Here is a 21,708-nt window from a genome sequence, read left to right as displayed (position 1 = left end):
TTTTCATTTATGGTCAAAACCGACCCTCTCTCTCTCTCTCTCTCTCTCTCTCTCTCTCTCTCTCTCTCTCTCTCTCTCTCTCTCTCTCTCTCTCTCTCTCTCGATATGTTCAGGTTCAGGTTCTGGGGTGAGGCATAGCCTTTACAACGGCACCTATTAAATCTGACTGAAATGTGAAATGTAATTTTGTGATCTGTCACTCTTTGACCTTTGTTGTAAAAGGTTCTGAGAATTCTTTTTGGATATCACGATAATTATATTTGAGTAATATTTGCTTTGAGAACTAGTCGTTTTGCTAAATATTAATTATTTTTACTCATTTGCAAAACAAATTATTTAGAAATGTCAGTGACCTTATCAGATCAGATCAGATTCACGTTGTGGCTTCGCCTTTGCAACGGCGCCTGTGTCTTTTAGTTTTGTGTATTCCTTATTTTCACTAGTTTTTCTCTTTTAATCCACAATTGTTGCAGTACACTTTTCTTATATTCAATATTGTTTTCACAAATAAGGAATTTTCCAATTGTTTTTTCACTATCTTCGTATTGTTGTTGGAGCTCAATTGCTTATGCAATATAAGCTTCGGTTTTGGAACTTCTGGAAAGCTGTGGTTACGTTTCCTTCAAGTAATATAGGTTTATTAGCTTTACGTCAGGTAATCTTGTTGTTAACATTAGATTTTTTTTGCATTTTCTAATTATTAAAATCATTACTTTTACATTCAGTATAAAAGTTTAGATTAATTAATATATTATTGAGATTTACTCCAACATTATCAAAACACACGCACTGAACTTATCATTTGTTTTGAGTCTGCTCGAGCTTGGCTCAGGCTCGGCTAAATTTTGTTACTTAAGTCCTCATAACATTACCAGGTAAGACTCAGTTGACTGCAATATTAATTGTACTTATTTTTCATGATATAGTGACTAACAAGAAGTTGTAAATAACCATTTTTTAAGCTTTAATATCGATTTGATATGAACAGGTCCCGTATCTTGCCAATAGCTACCGTAGACTAGACCGGTGACGCAATACATTTTGGATATCATATATAACACCAAGGTTTGTTTGTGGTATTTCATTAAGCTACCGGCTAATTCAATCTGCATTTAGATTAGTATTCAGTAGACTATTGGTGCTTTTAGACTACTGTAAATCATGCTAGCTTAATCCACTCTCCATTAGGCCTAGGTTATGGTAAACTTCGTGATACCAGTAGTATGACCCTAGACCATTGTTAACGTTATATTTGTATATATGGTGAATATATATAACTTAGTCTCACGTCAATTGGAAACAAAATGAATCTATAAATTAAATTATCTAGATTGGCATTAATGTGAGGTGAAGTTGAAAATACGGTTTCATTGTAGTGTATTACAGGGCGATGTAACCTAGGAAAACAACTACTTTTTCTTATAGAAAAAATTACGCTCTCTTCGAAAATGACACTCGTTCCCGTCGCAAATGAATAGTTTCAGAAATATATAATTTATATCCTCCGATAATGGGGGACCCCCAGTGGGAACTCGGGGTTTTGGGTGGGGAAAACATACTTGGGGTCGATATATAAACGTAAAACAAGCCTTTTCTTCTCTATTCATTACCTTCTTGAAATTATAATAACCAGAGGAAAATACAAAACAGTATATCTGAATAAACTTTGGAGGCGCTGTTGCAAAGATTGTGTCATGAAAAAATACAGTAACCAGTGCTGCCAACGTCCGATGTAGATCAAATGTTATTTTGTGACCTGTCATACTACTAGGCTAGGTTAGGTGGGTTTGTTAGGTTCTGTGCCCTTTTTGTACTTTTTATATATTGGGTAAAACTTATATGGAGAAATTATTTAAAATACGTATGGAAATATCTATCATTGCTATCGTTAGTAATGTCAGCGTGCCATTGGTAACTCTGTGTACCATACGTCAACGTTGGTAACACTGTGTATTATTGGTAACGTTGCTAATGTTATCGTTCGCAGTACATTCGTAAGAGAAGTGACACCGTGCAACTTAAAGTTAGCCGAATTGGTTGATCTGTTTGTTTCCGATTGAAATGAACATCAAATTCGGTTAAATCACGTTATTTACTATAGGAAAACATATATTTTCTGTTCGAAATCTCACCCTGTAATACAATAGAAAATTGCCTGCAAAACCTTTACACAAGAAAACCATTAACCTATACTTCCCCACCTAACCTAACCTACAAGCGTGCCCTTGCCTACTTACTTAACAAGGGGTCGCTGTGTCCCCCCTTACACTGCCGTATACTTAGCCTGCCGCTATCGTACATACAGCCCCGCTTTTTTGCCAGATCAAAGCTATATGGCCTAACCTTAAATACCATCACCAGGCAGTAAATATTAACACTAAAACTTCCCCCATTTGCTACAATATACAGTTTGGATTCATATCCTTTCAACTCTTCCTGCCAAATCACTTTCTTATAACAAACTTTAGTCACAATCAAATGGTTTTCCGTCTATAATGTTTTTATTTTTTAAATATTTAACTTAGCCGGTGAATATATAGTAGCTGAGCCTCCGGCGGCTCGACAGAAAAACACACAAAAACTCGCGAGCGATCGCTATGAAGGTTGAGGGTGTGCCCACTAGCGCCAACTATCGGCCAGATACCGCATATACATGTAAACAGACCCAATTTTTCTCTGTCGGTCTGATCGACAAGACATACCATTACTCGCTGTTAACCTGGAGTTTTTCAACAGTCTTGGTGAAGTACTTCCTTTTGGTTTGAGCTTTCGCAGTGCAGGTGTTTTATCTTCAACTTAAATCTTGAACTCGTTTTTGGATAGATTTCATTGTTGATGACTTTGGATTGTTTTTTGGACTTTCTTTGACTTTTAAATGGCCGACCCTTCCCTTAGTACGGAAGTGTGTTTTAGGCTTTTAGCAATTATCTTATCACGTTATAAATTGTTGTTGTTAATTATAGATTTTCCTCTATATATTTTATATCTCAACCGCCTTTATTAGGCCTCTTCGATTAGCTTTCCATTTATAATAAACATCAAGATAAATTTTAATGATTTGTTTATATGCGACCTTACCTATTCCTCCCCTAATCCGAGAGTAGGCGGTCCTAACTTGGAAACCGAAGTTAAACAACGTTGAGCCCTTTCAATCGTAAATAACTTTTACAGAGCAAATGATTTAAAACTTATTAAATGAATATTTTTTAGTAGATATTTTATGAAAGATTTTCTTTGAATAGTCTTCGTACTGTTTCAAAGATGAACTAACGTTTATTTATTTATGCTACGCAGTTTGCGCTCTATCGTTACGATAGAGAGAGAGAGAATCACGGTTTCACTTTGCAGAAAGAGTAAATCGATTCTGACGTTTTGTTCATTCTTCTTTCAAACTTAAATGTTTTAAATACTAATTTAAAGGAACTTGTTAATTTTCAATTTCTTAGTCCCTTCAGTTTTTTCCTTTGGTCAAATAACCTGTTTATTGACGAAAGGTAAGTGGGCTTTTCTCTTCGGTGCGAAATCAAGAGAGAGAGAGAGAGAGAGAGAGAGAGAGAGAGGAAGAGAGAACGTTCCGATCTTTATTCTCGTCCCAAGCGAGTAACGTTGTTCTCGAGTCAGTTTTTTACTCTCGTCCCTAGTCTCTGTACGGGGAGAAAGGATAAAACGTTTTTAGTTTTTATTCTCGTCCCAAGGCACTTTACGGTGAGAGATTGAAAACATAGTTTTGAATGAACTAGTGTTTAGTCTCATCCCCAGCCACTGATCTTTTTATCTTAATATATGTTTACTGTTTTTTGCTTGTATTAATGTGCTTACATTATACGACTTATTTCGCAATTATAACCTTTTGATGAGGGTAGAATTGCGTGCTTCAGGTAGAAATCACTTTTATTCATGCCTAATGTGAATTGTTGAAAAATTCAATTTCAGTGAAGTAAGTGCAAAACAGAAAATCGTAGTGATAAAGTGATAATTGCGCAAAGTGTTATCAGTGTTGCGACCGAGGGTTCGTCTGTTTGTGCCTGTCGTTCGCCTAGTCCGAGACCTCTTGCAAGCTCCCAAGCCCAGGGGAGAAGTAATGTCGTACGACTTATGGGTTCGAGAGGCCTTGATCAGCGAACAGACGTTCCCTCTATGGTTTCAGGTGTGTCTCATCAAGACCGCCCCTACCATAAGACGAGCGAGACGATTTTCTCCTCGTCATCCGAAGGCTTTTCGCGTAAGAAACCGTGGAGCAAGGTTTCGAGGCCCTTAAAGCGAAAGTCAGTCCTTTCAGGACAGGTCCAGCGTCCTGGTTGTAGCCATTGGGACAGCTCTGACCCTATGCAGTCATCGGAAGACTGCTCGCCGCCTAAACAAAAGCGTAACACAGGCTCCGAGAGTCTTATTGTAGGCAAGGTTTTGCAGTCACAGACGTTACCCTCGTCTCTTACCGCACCCATTCCCGTTGATCCTAAATGGGTTGTACGGCAAGACATGCAGAATAAGCTTGCCTCTCTTATGGAGGACTATTCTGCTGAGCAGGTTCACGATGATCCTCGCCGCTTAGCTGATCGAGATCCTGGCCGTCAGCCGCCCAAACGAGCTTTGCTCGTCCTGTTGACATTGACGTTACAAAGTCACGTCAATCGTGTTTTGTAGAGCCTCACTCGATGCAGTCCCGTGTTGACTCTCAGCCGCTTGTGGACGTTCAGCCACTGTCGCTTGCTCTTGTTGACGTTCAGCACGTTCGCCAACCAGCATAGTTGACTTGTTTTGACGTTGAGCGTCAAGCACCGCAGTCAAGAGTTGTTTTGACTGCTCAGTCTAGGCAGTCAAGGCAGTCTCGAGTTGACGTCGAGCGTCCTCCCGCACCTGTTGTTGTTGCTGGTCAGTCCTTTAAGCAGTTACATGACATAGCGTCCTTGACTGCTACTGTTGCTCCTTTGCGTGTGGACTCTGCTTGTCAAGCATTGCCACCACGGCAGGTCTCTCCTTTGCTTGAGACTCGGCAATTGTCGGACAAGGTTCCTTCAGATGAGGAAGTTGCTGATCCCCCTCCTACTGATATTCCCTTGAGGACTCTGTCAGACGGAGAGGAGCCTAAAGCTGCTCAGCCCTCTGTGGACTTTAAATAAATCATGCTGATTTTTAAGGATCTTTGTCCGGATTTTTTTGTAACTGCTGCTCCTCGTTCGCCTAAACGTCAGAGTTTACACTAGGCCTAGCTACTTCGAAGCCGTTGTTTTCTAAGCTAGTGCTCTCTCGCTCTTCTAAGAGAGCTTTACGTTTGCTAGGCGACTGGTTAATCACCAGGAGGAGTTTGGGGAGACAGCCTTTGCTTTCCCTACTTTTAAGCTGGCTTATAGAGCGAGAGTCTGATATGACACGGGAGAAGTTCTCGGCTTGGGAGTTCCTGCCTCTGCCCAGATAGACTTCTAAAACCTCATAGACTCTCCCTGGCGCCTGGCCATGAGACGCTCCAAGATTTTATGGTCGGCTTCAGAGCTAGACCATCTCCTGTTAGGAGTTTTTTTTCGAGCGTTTGAAGTTTTGCTGTACAATTATGTCATGCATAAACAAGGCTATCAGGGATGGCTCCAATAATCTGACAGCCACGTTCTCTGCAGGAGCAAGTCTACAGGGATGGCTCCAATGATCTGGCAGTCATGTTCACTGCAGGAGTACGTAAGAGGCAAGTGCGCTCAATGTGTTCATTGTCAAGACAAACTTCACGATGAAGTCTACCAGGCTGTCTTGACAGCATTTATGGAAGGCGACTGGATGGTCTCTCTCGACCTTCAGGAGGCATACTTCCACATTCCTATACACCCGGATTCCCAACCGTTTCTGAGGTTTGTTTACAGGAATGTGGGGTACCAGTTTCGAGCCCTGTGCTTTGGCCTCAGTCCTGCTCCTCTCGTGTTTACGAGGCGCATGAGGAATGTGGCAAAATCCCTCCATCTATCGGGAATCCGAGCCTCCCTGTACTTGGACGACTGGCTTCTCAGAGCATCGTCCAGTCTTCGCTGTCTGCAGGATCTACTTTGGACGTTGAGTCTGGCCAGGGAGTTGGGACTTTTGGTCAACCTAGAAAAGTCCCAACTGATCCCATCCCAGATTATTCTATATTTGGGGATGGAGATTCGCAGTCCAGTTTTTTCGGGCTTTTCCGTCTGCCACCCGAATAGAACAAGCCCTGCTCGAAGTCCAACTAATGCTGAAAAGAGAACGTTTGTTCAGTCAGGAGTTGGAACAGTCTCGTAGGGACTCTCTCATCCCTGGAGCAGTTTGTCTCGCTAGGGAGACTACACCTTCGGCCTCTCCAGTTCCATCTAGCCTCTCACTGGAACAAGGACAAGACGTTAGAGACGGTATCATTCCCAGTCTCCGAACCAGTAAAGGCATGCCTGAAATGGTGGGACAGCAATATCAGTCTGAGAGAAGGACTATCCCTAGCAGTCAAGAACCCAAACCACGTGTTGTTCTCAGACGCGTCGGATTTGGGTTGGGGTGCGACCCTGGACGGTCGGGAATGCTCGGGTCTGTGGACCTCAAGTCAGAAGAGCATGCACATCAACGGCAAGGAGCTATTAGCAGTCCACTTGGCCTTGATGAAATTCGAAAGCTTTCCTCGAAACTAAGTGGTAGAGGTCAACTCAGACAACACCACAGCTTTGGCTTACATCTCCAAGCAAGGAGGCACACACTCCTTCACGCTGCTCGAGATCGCAAGGGACCTTCTCATATGGTCAAGAAATCGAGGCATCTCCCTGTTGACGAGATTCATCCAGGGGGACTTGAACGTCTTGGCAGACTGTCTCAGTCGGAGGGGTCAGGTGATACCCACGGAATGGACCCTCCACAAGGACGTGGGCAAGAGTCTTTGGGCTACTTGGGGTCAACCCACCATAGACCTCTTTGCCTCCTCGTTGACCAAAAGGTTACCAATCTATTGCTCTCCAGTCCTAGATACAGAAGCAATCCACATAGACGCGTTTCTACTGGATTGGTCTCATCTGGACTTATATGCATTCCCACCATTCAAGATAGTCAACAAGGTACTGCAGAAGTTCGCCTCTCACGAAGGGACAGGGTTGACGTTGGTTGCTACCCTCTGGCCCGCGAGAGAGTGGTTCACCGAGGTACTTCAATGGCTGGTAGACATTCCAAGAAGTCTTCCTCTAAGGGTAGATCTCTTACGTCAGCCCCACGTAAAGAATGTTCATCAAAGCCTCCCCGCGCTTCGTCTGACTGCCTTCAGACTATCGAGATACTCTCAAGAGCTCGAGGCTTTTCGAAGGAGGCAGCCAGTGCGATTGCGAGAGCTAGGAGAGCTTCTACCTTCAGAGTATACCAGTCGAAGTGGGAAGTCTTTCGAGATTGGTGCAAGCCAGCATCTATGTCCTCTTCCAGTACCTCTGTAGCCCAATCGGAGATTTTCTTTTACATCTGAGAAATGTTCGCTCCCTCTCAGCTCCCACGATTTAGGGCTACAGGAACATGTTGGCTTCGGTCTTTCGTCATAGAGGCTTAGATCTTTCCAACAATTAAGATCTCCAAGATCTCCTTAAGTCTTTCGAGGCCTCTAAGGAACGTCGTTTGGCAACTCCTGGATGGAACTTAGACGTGGTCCTAAGGTTCCTCATGTCAGACAGGTTTGAGCCATTACATTCAGCCTCCCTGAAGGATCTCACCCTCAAGACGCTTTTCCTAGTGTGCTTGGCTTCGGCTAAAAGGGTCAGTGAAATTCATGCCTTCAGTAAGAACATCGGCTTTTCTACAGAAAAAGCCACATGTTCACTTCAACTTGGTTTCCTGGCCAAAAATGAACTGCCTTCTCGTCCTTGGCCTAAGTCTTTTGATATACCTTGCCTGTCAGAGATCGTAGGCAACGAACTTGAAAGAGTGCTGTGTCCAGTTAGAGCTCTTAAGTTCTACTTAGCTCGTACTAAGTCCTTACGAGGTGGATCTGAGGCATTATGGTGCTCAGTTAAGAAACCATCATTGCCTATGTCAAAGAATGCTTTGTCATATTTTATCAGACTTTTAATACGAGAGGCTCATTCTCACTTGAATGAAAAAGACCGATGCTTGCTTAAGGTTAAGACGCATGAAATAAGAGCTATAGCAACTTCCGTGGCCTTTAAGCAAAATAAATCTCTGCAAAGTATTATGGACGCGACCGTTTGGAGAAACAAATCGGTATTCGCGTCATTTTACTTAAAAGATGTCCAGACTCTTTACGAGGACTGCTACACACTGGGTCCATTTGTTACAGCGAATGCAGTAGTGGGTAAGGGTTCTACCACTACATTCCCTTAATTCCAATATCCTTTTAATCTGATCTTGAAATGTTTTTTAATTGGGTTGTACGGAAGGCTAAGAAGCCTTTCGCAGCCTTTTTTGATTTGGCGGGTGGTCAAATGTCATTTCTTGAGAGCGCCCAGATTAGGGGTTTGATGAGGTCCTGTTGTATGGGTTGCAGCCCTTAATACTTCAGCTCCTGGGAGTCTTTCAGCATCCTAAGAGGATCGCTGGGCTTCGTGAGGAAGACAGACTAATAAGGCAGAGTAATCGTCTAAGTCAACTTCCTTACCAGGTACCCTTATATATTTGGGTTTTGTTATGATATAACTGTCAAAAACTCTAACCATATACGCTGTAAACTTAATTAACTCTGGTCTCTACCCACCACCATGGGTGTGAATCAGCTATTATATATTCACCGGCTAAGTTAAATATTTAAAAATGATATTTTAATTATAAAATAAATTTTTGAATATACTTACCCGGTGAATATATAAATTAAAGGCCCCCCTTCCTCCCCGATAGAGACCCAGCGGGATGAGAAAAATTGGGTCTGTTTACATGTATATGCGGTATCTGGCCGATAGTTGGCGCTAGTGGGCACACCCGCAACCTTCATAGCGATCGCTCGCGAGTTTTTGTGTGTTTTTCTGTCGAGCCGCCGGAGGCTCAGCTATTATATATTCACCGGGTAAGTATATTCAAAAATTTATTTTATAATTAAAATATCATATTTTCCAATTTTCCCTTGGTGTTAGGACCTGGCTACCATTCACAATTTCAGATATAATTTCATGCCTAAAAATCGCTTAACTGGAAGCAAACAGAAAAAGAAGAACTAACTTAAGGTTCCTCACCCAACCTAACTTAGGATGCCATTTCCTTACCTTCTATGGACTATATCAAACAGAAAATTAATAGCTACCCTATGGTTCCTCACCTAACCTAACAAAGGATCCCATGTTTTTAAAGGCCTCTCATGAATGGCAGAGGCAAGGGAGATTGACATTGTAAGCACGACAATGCCCTAGAGATCAGAACCCAAGCTAGGATCAAGAAGAGCCAGGCATTGGCTACTGATGACTCAGCAGGTAGACCTATAGGCTAACCAAATCCCCATCCTTAACTCACAAGGGTGGTGAGATTGGAGATACTAACGGAATTAACGAGTTTGAGCGGGACTTGAACCCCAGTTGGCGATCACCAGGCAAGGACGTTACCAACAGGCCACCACAATACTATGCAATTCGTGTTAACCCCTCTTGGATGGTGTGCCCTTACCTTACTCTTTAAGTTTCATATATTATTGTTTGGAGGTGTCCGTCTGAGATTATCAACTACTGTATGTTCTGACTGTTTCAGTTGTGGTGGTGGAAGTGATTATTGAAAAGGAGTATTTTCGAGGGTTGAAAATTTGTCTTTAAAAGAAAAATGCCTTTGTAGTCAGAAGCAGTAGTAATAATGGGTCCATGTGTGTTTAAAAGAAATGGAATAGTTATATAACAGGAATGTTTGAAATTGAGGTGCTGAAACATCCAACTGTAACGAGCTCACAAGAACTATAAAGATGAAGATAGATTCTTTGTCGCAGTGATTGGTGTTCAGCAGATGATTGCAATGGTGTCCTTGGTTCTAATGTTACGAGAAGAATGGAAATTGTTTTGAAGGGAAACTTCGTTTCGAACAAAAGATACACAAAAAAATTGTTCTGAAAATCTGTATTTAAAGCCTGTTGATGCATGTTCCATTGTATATTAATGTTAATAAATAGGCACCTAGCCTTACCTATATTGGTGTATTCTTACTAGGTTTGGAGGCTAATACACATCTGCGATCCCAAAGTAGGCCTACCTGTACAGTACTAGTTGCTATTGTGTGTCTGCCATTCTATTAACTTCCCTTGGCTAATCTAGGTTTCCCACGTGTACCACGGCATAATGTATGGTAGGGGAGTTACATTTAAAACTTTTCTAGAGTAACCTTAGTAAAACTATTAAATCTTTAACCCTGTGGCAATCGTGAGCTACGGTAATTTACCTAGGGCCATCTTTTAATACACTTTATGCAAACAACTTGAATAATGGCACATGTTTGAATTTGATTGTTGTATGAATTGAAAAATTGTTAGGATGCTACAACTGCTCTTCTGTCACATGCATCCCATCTAGGACGACGATAGCCATTGATAAGTTATTTAACTTGATTGTATTCACATTCTGAAAGCATAACCTGTGCTCAAAGAGGGGTATATGGAAATTTCTAATTGTTTATATTGGTCTTCATGCGTAGTTGTTGTTTTTTCTCTTAAATGTTTGTTGTAGGTTCTGGCTTTTGACACAGGCATTAGTAAACATTACAATCTCATGAACTTCCCTTACCCAACCCAAGGCATGTCCTTCCTCACTCACTAACCTAGGACACTCATTATTCACTTAAGTGTTCTTGCTTATACACTGAAGTATTTGAATGGTGCTTGGATAAATATACAGTATGCTGGAAGTTATTACAAAATATCTGTTATTACTAATAATTACCAGGATGTATGTATAGCAACAGACTTTGATACTTGGGTGTTAATCAAATACTCTACTGTACCGTACTCAAACCCAATCTTGTACCCTAAAGTTACTGCGTAAGATTGATTTGGAAAGGCCTTGCCTAATTATTTTCTCACCATATAATTAAATTTGTATATTTTTTTATGATTATCTTTTATTTTATGCTTATTTTGACAATTAATAATGGAAGCTCCATTGTTTTTTTTTTTAGTAGGAAATCAAAGACAGATGAAAGACATCTAGAGGAATTGGAAAATAGTTACAAAAGTATTAAGAGATGCAGATGGTATAATTAGTGGTTCATATATACTTTACTTGTCCATTACCTAAGTAATTGAGGGAACTTGACATCAGTACTGGACTTTACATGAGATCAATATTCAGTTATTAAACAAATGTGACAGTAAAGTTAATTACTGTATATGCTGTGGTTCCGTTGCCTGCCTGTAGGCCTAAATTTTGTAAACAAATCAATCAATGAAAACCACCTAAAGAGCAAGTCTTTGTATAAATTATGAGGGTTACTAGACTCGTGTAAATGATTAGCAAGTGTGGAAAGTTATTCGACTTTTTATTAGAATACTATAAATAATGTCATTTATGATTAATCCCACCTTGAACTAACCTCATTTTCTAGTACCTAGGCTGAAAGGGGGACTGGTTAGTGAGTGCTCAAATAAAATGGGTGTCTCTCCCTCACATCAGGCTACCACTAATTTAATTTGTTTTTAACAAACTTATGTGGCGACCCCAACTTTTCCCAAAGAGAATTCATGTACAGTAAATGATTTTTATTGTAAGAAAAATGGCAAATTACTTTCCATATTTGTAATTTTTATTGGAATAAAAGAAAGTGCTTAACTTTTCCTATGTTTAAGGTATGAATTACAGCACCTTGTTTTTTATCTTTACAGAATGGCAGAAGCTGGGAAACAAATGCCAAAGCTGAATCTTCAGCAGGATGCCCCTAAATTATCACAGTCGCAGTTAGATTATATGAAACTTATTGAAAGACAGGTTAGTCTTTTGGTTTCCTTTTAGTAGTTTTACATTTTTCATTTTTAATCTTGCTAAGTAAATACAAGGATATTCTTGCTTCTCCATCAGTTGCATAGTTATGAAAATTTACTTTTTATAATGCAGTATTTTCCTTTGTTTCAGAGTTATTTCAGGGCTTTTAAACCCTCATTCCTAATTCTTTTTAACAATTTGAATTTATTGTTAAAGTATGAAGTAAAAGATCATTTGTTCCAGCTTAAATAAAACCCTCCACTATTTATAGGGGTATTACTTTCGACATAGCAGAAAGTAATACCCCTATAAATAGCTTCATGTTTGTATGCTAGGAAAAATACAAATTATTTCCATATTTGTTATTTTGATAGATAATTTTTAGTAGAATTATTTTGAAAAATCTGTATTGTATTTGGTAATACATGTACTGTGCACTACTGTGGTAATTTTTTTTCTCGCTATTGCTGGAATTGAATAGCGGCAATTTATTAAAAGTAAGGGGCAATTTATAGTAAAATGAAATGCAACATAACAGATGGACAAAATGTAATACTTTGTGAATTAATTTTATAATATTTTACAGTACAGTACCAGTAATTAAATTGTGACTATATTAAATTTGCTGATACTGTATATTTTCTATACTTGTTCCATAACCGAAATACAAACCACGCTATTTACATAGGGGTTTACTTTCGGCGTAGCTGAAATTGACGAGCCATTAGATTTTTAACGAGGGTTTACTACCCCCGCGCTAGTTAGCAGGGGTAGGGTACCCCTCCCCCCTCACACACCGGTGAAATGTCTCACTTTACTTTTGGCTCGGACGATGTACAGACGTGTCTGTCTTCGTCCTTGCTTGGCAGCCATTTTATGTTTTGTCTTTACTTAATCACTTACTTTTCTTATTCTCTATATATATGTAAACATATTTTCATGTTTATGTATATATTTGAGTATAGAAATCAGTAAGTTTCCTTTTCAGAGTTCGTGCTTGCATGTGTAGTGTACGATATCTCCGTGGTGCCCGCGGCAGTTAGGCCACCACGGTGTAATTTCATGGGTCGCGATCGAGTTTGACTACGGTCTCTCTCTCTCTCTTGAGGTAGTTCACCCTTTACTACGTTTTACCTTTACTACGTCCTGGGTAGCTTCCTTCCCGTGTCGGGTGGGGTTGCTACGCCGTACTTTTTATCTCAATTATTTTTTATGAATCTACTGTAATTGTATTTGTTAACTTTTCAGCTTTTGGTAGAACGCTTCCTTTCGGGGTTTTTCGTTCTTTCTTTAGTGAACATTCATATTTGAATTACATAATTATAATTGTTATAATTCTGTGTTTGTTACAGCTCTCCTTCCGTGAGTGTAAGTGGAGTTGAGGGCACATGCCTGTTGTGTAATTCTTGTGTTTTTTCCCTCGGGATTCCTCTTCGCAGTCTTCCCGGGGGAATGAATGTTAACCAATTACTTTTTTATTTTTTCACAGTTAACGATCAAGTTTTTGTTTGTATAATGTGACAACGAAGCGAGCCGTCTTGTTGGGGCCTGGGGAATCTGCTGTTGCTGCCTCCCCTATAGAACTTCGTCAGGGGCGTGTCTCCTTCTCCTGGAAGTGCTCCCGTGACGACTGACAGCTCTTCAGTTCATCTTAGAACTCTCAGAAGGCTCGCCTCTTTGGGTGGGTAACTTCCCTTCCGAGGGAAGGTTCCCTGTCCAGGCTTGAGCTTTTCCCTTCGGGGGGAACTCCTCTTACCTTAATTTTGTTCCTGGTCCTCCGGCGGTTATGCTCTTGGTGCTGAGCGACCGTTTTTGTAACCTTGCTCAAGGGGCTGAGCGGTTGCAAGCTCGGACCATGGAATTCGTGCGACTATGCTCTCGGTGCTGAGCGGTCGCACCTGCAGCTACACTCAAGGGGCTGAGCAACTGCAGGAGCCCCTCTTCGGAGGATTGCTCTTTTTAGGTCACTTGCTGACCCGTCTCTTCTACGAAGTGTTCCTCTCTCGTCCGCGAGGGAGGAGACTCATAGAGACTCCTCTTCAGAGGACTCTGTCTGCTGTTGTTGCTGAAGGCTCAGTCCCCTTCGGGGGGCAGCTGAGTCCTACGGTCTCTCCTGCGAGTGCTTCTCCCCTGGGGGGGAGTTCACCACAGAGACTCCTCCTGCTGTTGTTGCTGAGGGCTCAGTTCCCTTCGGGGACAGCTGATGCGAACGGTCTCTCCTGCCAGTGACTCTTCCCCTCGGGGGAGTTCACGATCAGAGACTCCTCTTCGGAGGTCGGAGGGTGTTGCGCCTGTCCGAGGTCGTCTTCATCTTTATTCGACGTTCTCCGCAGTGGACCCTCCTCGACGAGTACCGACCGTTGCAGCTGCTCTACTCCTGCCAGACCTTCTAGTCTTCATCTCCGTTCCTGGACGCAGATGCGCAGTGGGCGCCAACACACCCCGTTTTCAACGGGCTCCGGTCCCTTCGGGGCTAAGGGGCTTATTCCACAGTGTGGGTAAGTCCCTTAAGTGCCAGGTTTTACCTGCACGCCCGAGCGCAGTAGCGCTCTAGCGCTCGCCTGCTGTGGACCATGATCTCCGGTAGTTGAGTCTCGCCGTAGATCTTCTTCCTGCGTGCCAGAGCTCACCTGCGCTTCTAACCTTTTGTGCGCCAGCTCTCTTTAGCTCGCCAGCGCACATCTGCGCGCCCTTTCCTGCTACGCGCCATGGGCGACAACGGTTTCCTGAACGCCCACGATTGCCTGCTTGCCAGCGCGCATCGGCGCTCCCCTTCCTGATGCACCTGCGCGCCTCCTGATTAGCGCGATGCGCGCCAACGTTCGCCCTCACGCCCACGATCTACCAGATCTGGGCGCAGGCAAGAAGATTTCCTTCGCCTCCTCGCTGACGATCTTCTCTAGTCTCTTACGCGCCAGCGATCTCCTACGCGCCCGCGCGATTCTTCGCCTGCGCGCAAGCGTTTATAACGCGCCATCGCTTGCCAACGCGCCTTCACTCGCCTACGGGCCATCGCTCGCCAAGACGCGCCATCGGTCTCCCGGCCGCTTGCACTCGCCCTCTCGTCCGCACGCCCGCGCACATGCGCACCCATGTTCACTGTTCACCTGCGCGCGAACCAACGGTTTTCCCGCCAGTGAGCCTTCGCTCGCCAACGCGCCATCGCTCGCCTACACGCCATCGCTCACCTTCGCACCATCGGATTCCGACCGCCTGCGCTCGCCCCCACCTGCTCTCCCTCGCACCCACGCGCCTGCGTGCCCTCGCACGGGCGCACCCACGTTCGCCCACGCGCTAACCATCGATTTACCATCGCGCGAGCTCCAGGGCGATTTCGACCGCGATTCCCATCGGGTTTTCGCAGCACGGGCAACCTGGTGAGTCTTCTGGAGCGTGTACTTCCAGAATACGATCTTTACCCCGTAAACGCAGAGCATGGCACGTGGAAGAGCAGGAAGAATCTTCAGGGAGGTCTGAGCAACATTCTTCTCCTTTTTTTCAGAACCTGGTTTAGCCCTTCCTCCCCACCATTCCGTGGAAGGGCCTTGCCAGGGAGTTTTCTTTCGAGAAATTCTCCGCCCGGCAGGGGGTGACTGGTCTAGCCCTTCCTCTTCATCATTTCGTGGAAGGGGCTTACCAGGCCTTTCCCTCTCTGATTGCGACCCGAGGATTTGTACAAGGAAGCTCCAGGAAGATCATGGGAACTTTCCTTCTCTCGGGCTCAAGCACCTTTGCGTTCGGTCGCCAAGTTTCGAACTTGCGGACAAACTCGATGTTGAAGCATCTAGACGCAGTGACCGAGGGCTTCCTCTCGGAAGTCCCATCCGTGGATGTCGGCAAACTCAGACACACTTCCATCCTTGGGAAGAGCTTGTTTGAGCCCAAGGACGGAGAAATGGACAGCTGGTGTGCGGAGGAAGTCGAATCTCGATTCACTCCTCCAAAAGGCGCTTACTTCCAGACCCTGCAAGCCTCCGACGCCTAGTCAGCCTAGGTTATCGGAACCGGCTCCGGCAGCTAAGACAAGGTGTACAATAGCAGTCACCTCCTGTCAGGGACAGGTAGGACGGGAAGTCCTCCCGGGGAGGCAATAATCCTAGAGGGAGCGGCCGAGTTCGCAAACTCTAGGATTGGCAACCCCCCTGCAGGTCTCCCGCTGGGGGGGGGATGACTAAGGTTACTCTTTCAGATAGCAGCATCCCGGTGCCGATTCCTGCACGATCTCCATGATCAGCCAAGGATATCGTGCCTCGCTCTTAACATCTCTCCTCCACTGACAGCGAATCCAGTGTCGCTGAGTTTCTATGCCATGGGATCGGCAAGGGGTTTGCCCTTCGGGCAGAAGTAGACTGCTGTAGAAGAATGCCCTCCATAGGGTCGTTGACGGCTTTCCCCCCGGCTTCTTCAGTCGATCCTTTCTTGTAAGGAAAGCATCTGAGACGGGAGTCCCGTCATCGACCACTCAGCTCTGATCAAGTTTGTCGAACAAACTTCGTTCAGCGTGGAACAGCAGAATCGATCAGACTTGTAGCGAGACCACAAGACTCCATATGCCCTAGATCGGAAGGACGGGTACTTCCGGGTCCCATTCCATCCGTCTTCCAGGAAGCACTTGGAATTCAGCCTTGACTACAGATGTACCAGTTCAAGATGCTGTGTTGCGATCCCGCCGCAGCATCGCAGGTTTTCACCAGAGAACTCTCCCTGCTATCATCATGGCCACTCAGGAGCAGGCTTCCGCCTCCTTCGCTTTCTGGAGGTCTGGCTAACTCCGGTAGTCTCGGAATCAACCTTCTTCGACACCGAGACAAGCTTCCGGGACTTTACCAAGATCTAGGGATCATGGTAATTCGCAAGGAGCCTTCTCTGCTTCTACCTCAACATCTGGGATATCTAGCCATGATATTGACTCCTTCTCCAAGCCTTCCCATCAGTTGACTGTGGCAAGGCTGTGGAGAGTCGCAGAACCTTTCCTCAGACAAGGAGAGCTTTCAGCCCTATCTTGGTACGTCTCCTAGGTCTCCTTTCCTCCTTGACCCGTCTAAGTCCCGAACGGTCGCCTCAGGATAAGTTCCCTGTTAGGCGGCCCAAGTTCCGGTGGAATCAAAGCAACGATTAACCGGGCTTTCTGGTCCCTATGGGACCAACGGAACGATTAGACCTGCAATGGGGGTTGACCTATGGAAACCTCTTGCAAGGGAGTGGGTCTTCTCGTCCTTCCCCCGCATTTGATGCTGTTTTCGGACTCGTCAAAGGAAGGGGGGGGGGGCATGTTCTGGTTCAGGCCTATGGTCAGGACTTGAAGGGTACCTCCACATCATTCAGCTAGGCTTAAAGGCCGTAGTCTGGCCCTCCAACAGATCCTGCCGAGTCACTCCGTGCGCGACACATCCATGGTACTGGCGTATTCCAACTAGCAGGGAGGTACATTTTCATACTGTCGCATCTTGCAGTAGAGATACTGAGATGAACCGAAGTCCACTCAATACCACTATCGGCTCGCTCATTCCGGGCAGAGGAATGTTCTCTCCGACAATCTGAGCAGAGACTCACAGATAGAGAGTACCTGGGGGTCTTTGGCCTCTAGTAACCAGCAAAGTCCTGGCCTGGGGGACCTGATCACGACAGCCTGGAACTTCAAGCTGCCGCTGTACTACCCCCTAGTCTCAACCCCAAGACTCTTTGGCAAGATGCCTTCCTGTAACGGTGGGACAGCATCGACGCCTACGTCTTCCCACCATTTTTGTCTGTTGAGAAGGGGGCTCAACGAGACCAGATTGTCGGTCAACCTATCGATGACCCTGAGAGCTCCGCTGCGACTTTACGCAGAACGGTTTTCGGACCTTCTGCGTGCCCTGGCGGAACTCCCGGGAGAGCTTCTTCCACGACACAGGCTACTCAAACAACCACACTGCAACATCTATCACAAGCCGTAGCATCGCTTCGGCCTCACGCCTGGAGACTATACGACACCTCCTCACAAAGAGGCACCCTGCAACAGTCGCGAAGCTGAGGTCGCGTCACCTGCGAAAGTCATCCGCAGGGGTCTACCAGGCGAAGTGGAGAGTCTTCTGTGGTTGGTGTCGTGGGAGAGGTAGTACCTCTCCCCTTGATGCCTCTACTCCAGCAATAACGGAGTTATTGTTTATCGGCGGGAGGAAACTCGATTTTCGCTCTCGGCAGTGAAGCCTATCGCTCAGCCTTACCCTGGCCTTCAGGCTAAAAGGAATAGACATTTCCTCCCCGCTGGATCTTTCTTCGCTCGCGAAGCTACGAACGTACCTGCCCCCAGTCGGAGTGAGACCTCCTCCATGGAACATGGTTCGGGCTCTTAAGACCCTTAAGAGATCTTCTTGCGAACCATTACGTCAGGCCTCTAATCGTCGCCCGTCTTGGAAGACGGTGCCTCTGCTCGCGCTGGCCTCGGCCAAGTGTGTAAGCAATCTTCATGGTCTCTCGTATGACTCCGCCCTTTCAAGAGGATAGGTGGAGGTAACATTCAGGTTCGTGCCTGAGTTGGTTACTAGACTCAGAATCTTGGAGTCCCGGACCTTCGGTTCGACTCCTTCAAGTTTCGAGTCTCCGTTCTGTAACAGATGACCCAGACCTTCTCCTACTGGCCAGTAAGGAACTGGAGGGGTTATCTTTAAGATCAGCTGCAGTTCGTCCTCACGTGCAAGCCCGGTTTGGGAGTACAGGAAGGACGCAGGGGATGGTCACCAAGTATGCCTTTTCAGCCCGGATTCAAGGGCATTCATCTCGACCTGAATCCAGACCCTCCCCTGTCACGTCGCCCTACAGCCCACGATGTCAGATACATCGCAACGTCCCTGGCCTTCAAGAGGGACTACTCTGTGACGCAGGTGCTACAAGCTGGAGTCTGGAAGAGTCGCTAGACCTTCGCAGCCCACTTCCTGCAGGACGTGACCCACAGGGGTATCGATACGTTTCTATCGCCCTGTGGTGGCTACACAACAGCTGGTCTAACCTCAGGCTCCTTTTTGGACAGGTAGCAGAAGGTTGAGGGCATTGTTACCGGGCTTTAGACTGCATGAACGGAAGAAGTATGTCTGGCCCTCACTTCTTTCTTCATCCTCCCCTCTCCTGGGGAAAGCAGCATCCTGGTCTCTGCATAGCTGACCTCAAACCTCTGCAGGTAAATCATGCTTCCTTGTGTTCTGAGTATTGAGATAATACTGTCGCGTCCCCCATACCCTGACGAGGTGGTATTGGGAACGTCCTAACCCAGAGTTCCGTCTAAGAACTCCAGGTCAACTGCCTAGGACAAGTCACACTTTCTTCCTTCACACACAAGCTTATGTAGGCCACACGTTCCTTGCAGAGCAAGGAACTTGTGAGGTGCAGGGACTCCTCTTCTCGAGTGCGGCTCACTCGGATTCTGAGTCCCCGGGTAAGCCAAAGCCAGTATGGCTTGGGACTTTCCACCCTTCCTAAGGGGTAAGTCATTCTATGTAAATAGCGTGGTTTGTATTTCGGTTACGGAACAAATGACAAATTCGGAGATAATTTGTATTTTTCCTAACCATACAAACCTTAGCTACTGTATTTACGCATATTTGCCCGCCAGGCCTGTCCCCCAAGTCAAGTCCTACCTCTAAGTGAAGTGAGACATTTCACCGGTGTGTTAGGGGGGAGGGGTAGCAAGCTACCCCTCCCCTACCCCTGCTAACTAGCGCGGGGGTAGTAAACCCTCGTTAAAAATCTAATGGCTCGTCAATTTCAGCTACGCCGAAAGTAAACCCCTATGTAAATAGCTAAGGTTTGTATGGTTAGGAAAAATACAAATTATCTCCGAATTTGTCATATTATTTAGAGAAATGGATTTAATGCTTAATGTAAAACTTTGTAAACAAAAAATCTTATGAAAATTTTATGATTGTTCGGAGTGGAGTTACTTGTATATACTATTTCTGAAAACAAACTACTGGTGATGAGTGAGCCTCCTTTACACAATTTGTTACTAATATTTTAAAAGGAAGCAACCTTGTGATCCTTCCCCGAATAGTCTAATACAGTATATTCAACGTCACCTTCAGTTTTGGATATCCTATTGCTGCACATCCTGAAGATAAGAAATGACATACACACTGTGAAGAGGTTACATCAATGGCAAGAAAAAAGGAGGCCCATTGCCTCATCTGATGTGACAAAGCTCTATGTGGGACCTCATAAGCATGCCCCTAATTGCTCACAATTATCATGCGCGATTACATAAAGGCATGCATACCTAGGACAGATTGCGTATAATCATCCTGGTTACCTGCACATGGTCGCCTATTTGCACGCATCCAACGCTCGGCAGCTCACATGCCTTCATTGTACTTACATTTATTGGAGTGTTCATTGTGCTCACCTTTACTGGTTTGCTCATTGCACTTGCCTTTACTGTGATGTTCATCCCTTTCTCCAGATCATAAGCTAGCATCATGCTCACCCATTAGCATGCATCTAATGTGATTATTGGTTCTCGCACTCCAATTGCACTCCTCTATTTGAGTCCCTCACCATGTTAATTTGTTCGCGCACTCCGCGTTTACTTTTCACTCTCATCTGTTCATGTGCACGAGCACGTTCATTGGACATTGTACTCCCAATTGAGCGAGCACATGCAGCTCTTAGGAAGATCGCTAATGAACGCAATCACTTGGCTATTCATGCTCATTCATCACGCTCATGGTGCTTCCCTGGATATGCATGCTTATCATGCTCACACTTGGCGCTCACCCCTTCGTGCTTCTATAGTTGACGCCGACTTTCTTATGAGCACGCTTATCTCGGTCACAGACAGCCCTTACCTTTTAGCACATGCTTTGCTTGAATATTCGTACTCTTTCAACGAAGGGGAAGCTTTCCCGTTCAAATGCGCTCCATACTGCACATGCGCTCATACTTTACTACATGCTTACCGGTGTATGGGTGCTCTCGCCTGTTTGCTCGCACCTCTCTGTAGAAGTGCTCACTCTGTTGCACATGCCCCCTTATGACTTAGGACATTCTCTTGCATGCATATGCCTTTTTATTATGATGAGCTCAAGGGATTGTTAAGCACAGCTTCCCGTGTTTATTCCTCGGTGTATGAGGATTGGCCAGTAAATGTGGGATCACTTAGTCGGTCCCATATACTGTAAACGATCATTTAACAGATCATTTTATGGAACGTAAAAGAACATTTGCTTGCATCAGCTCGTATGTGCACTTGCATTCTCGCATGAGAAAGCAGTCCCCAGGTATGAGACACTTACGATGAGATCATTTATCCATTCTTGACCGACAAATATGCAGGTACTCACCTAGTAGTGACAATTCACCATCTTATGCTCAAAGATATGTGCATGCCTCGATCAAAGCGATACCCTCAGAGGAGATGATGTGAGGAAGATCTTCACGTAGTTAGCAGTTGCTATAAGGACGTGATTGTTATCTACACCATGATTTCTCTTTGGCCACCTCCTGACTTGTGCATTCTCCAGACTATAATAATGAGTTAGTCCGTAGGTCCTTCAGACTGGAAAGCGTTAGCCCTTCAACAGCACAGGGAGTAGCCTCGTCACTCAAGGCTAATGATGGACCTAGGGAATACCTTATGACTAGAGGTATGGAAGGTGAGAGACAATGATAATGTAAAAGACTGTCTCTTTTATAGGAAGAAAAATTGCTGGTAACCATAGATCTTACAACCCCCTAACAATGGCCTGCACTTGTAGAGGCAGAGACCTCAGACACTGACTCTGCCTTTGTGAAGTTCTTAACCCTGATCAGTGATCAAAGCAATCTAGGTAAAGCATACGTCATACGTTGCTGGACCTTATCAGGCAGGTAGAGCATA

General features: G+C 44.8%; 1 protein-coding gene across 2 annotated transcripts in view; it reads left to right on the top strand.

Moving 5' to 3' along the window:
• Positions 1 to 754: 754 nt before the first annotated feature.
• Positions 755 to 21,708, top strand: part of Ccdc56 (Coiled-coil domain containing 56) — a 28,768-nt gene continuing 7,814 nt past the window's right edge. Inside the window, exons 1-2 of one of the 2 annotated variants that reach the window (XM_068354589.1) lie at positions 755 to 875; positions 11,765 to 11,867. In XM_068354589.1, the coding sequence (XP_068210690.1) occupies positions 11,766 to 11,867 (102 nt within the window). In that variant the 5' untranslated portion in view covers positions 755 to 875; position 11,765. Of the gene's footprint in view, positions 876 to 924; positions 1,066 to 11,764; positions 11,868 to 21,708 lie in introns of those variants that run through there. The other variant, XM_068354590.1, reaches the window with a different exon arrangement.

This window comes from Palaemon carinicauda, chromosome 30, assembly GCF_036898095.1.
Source record: "Palaemon carinicauda isolate YSFRI2023 chromosome 30, ASM3689809v2, whole genome shotgun sequence".
Classification (NCBI taxonomy): Eukaryota; Metazoa; Arthropoda; class Malacostraca; order Decapoda; family Palaemonidae; genus Palaemon; species Palaemon carinicauda.
Note: the sequence above shows the minus strand (reverse complement) of the source record. Positions and strands in the feature narration are given on the sequence as shown.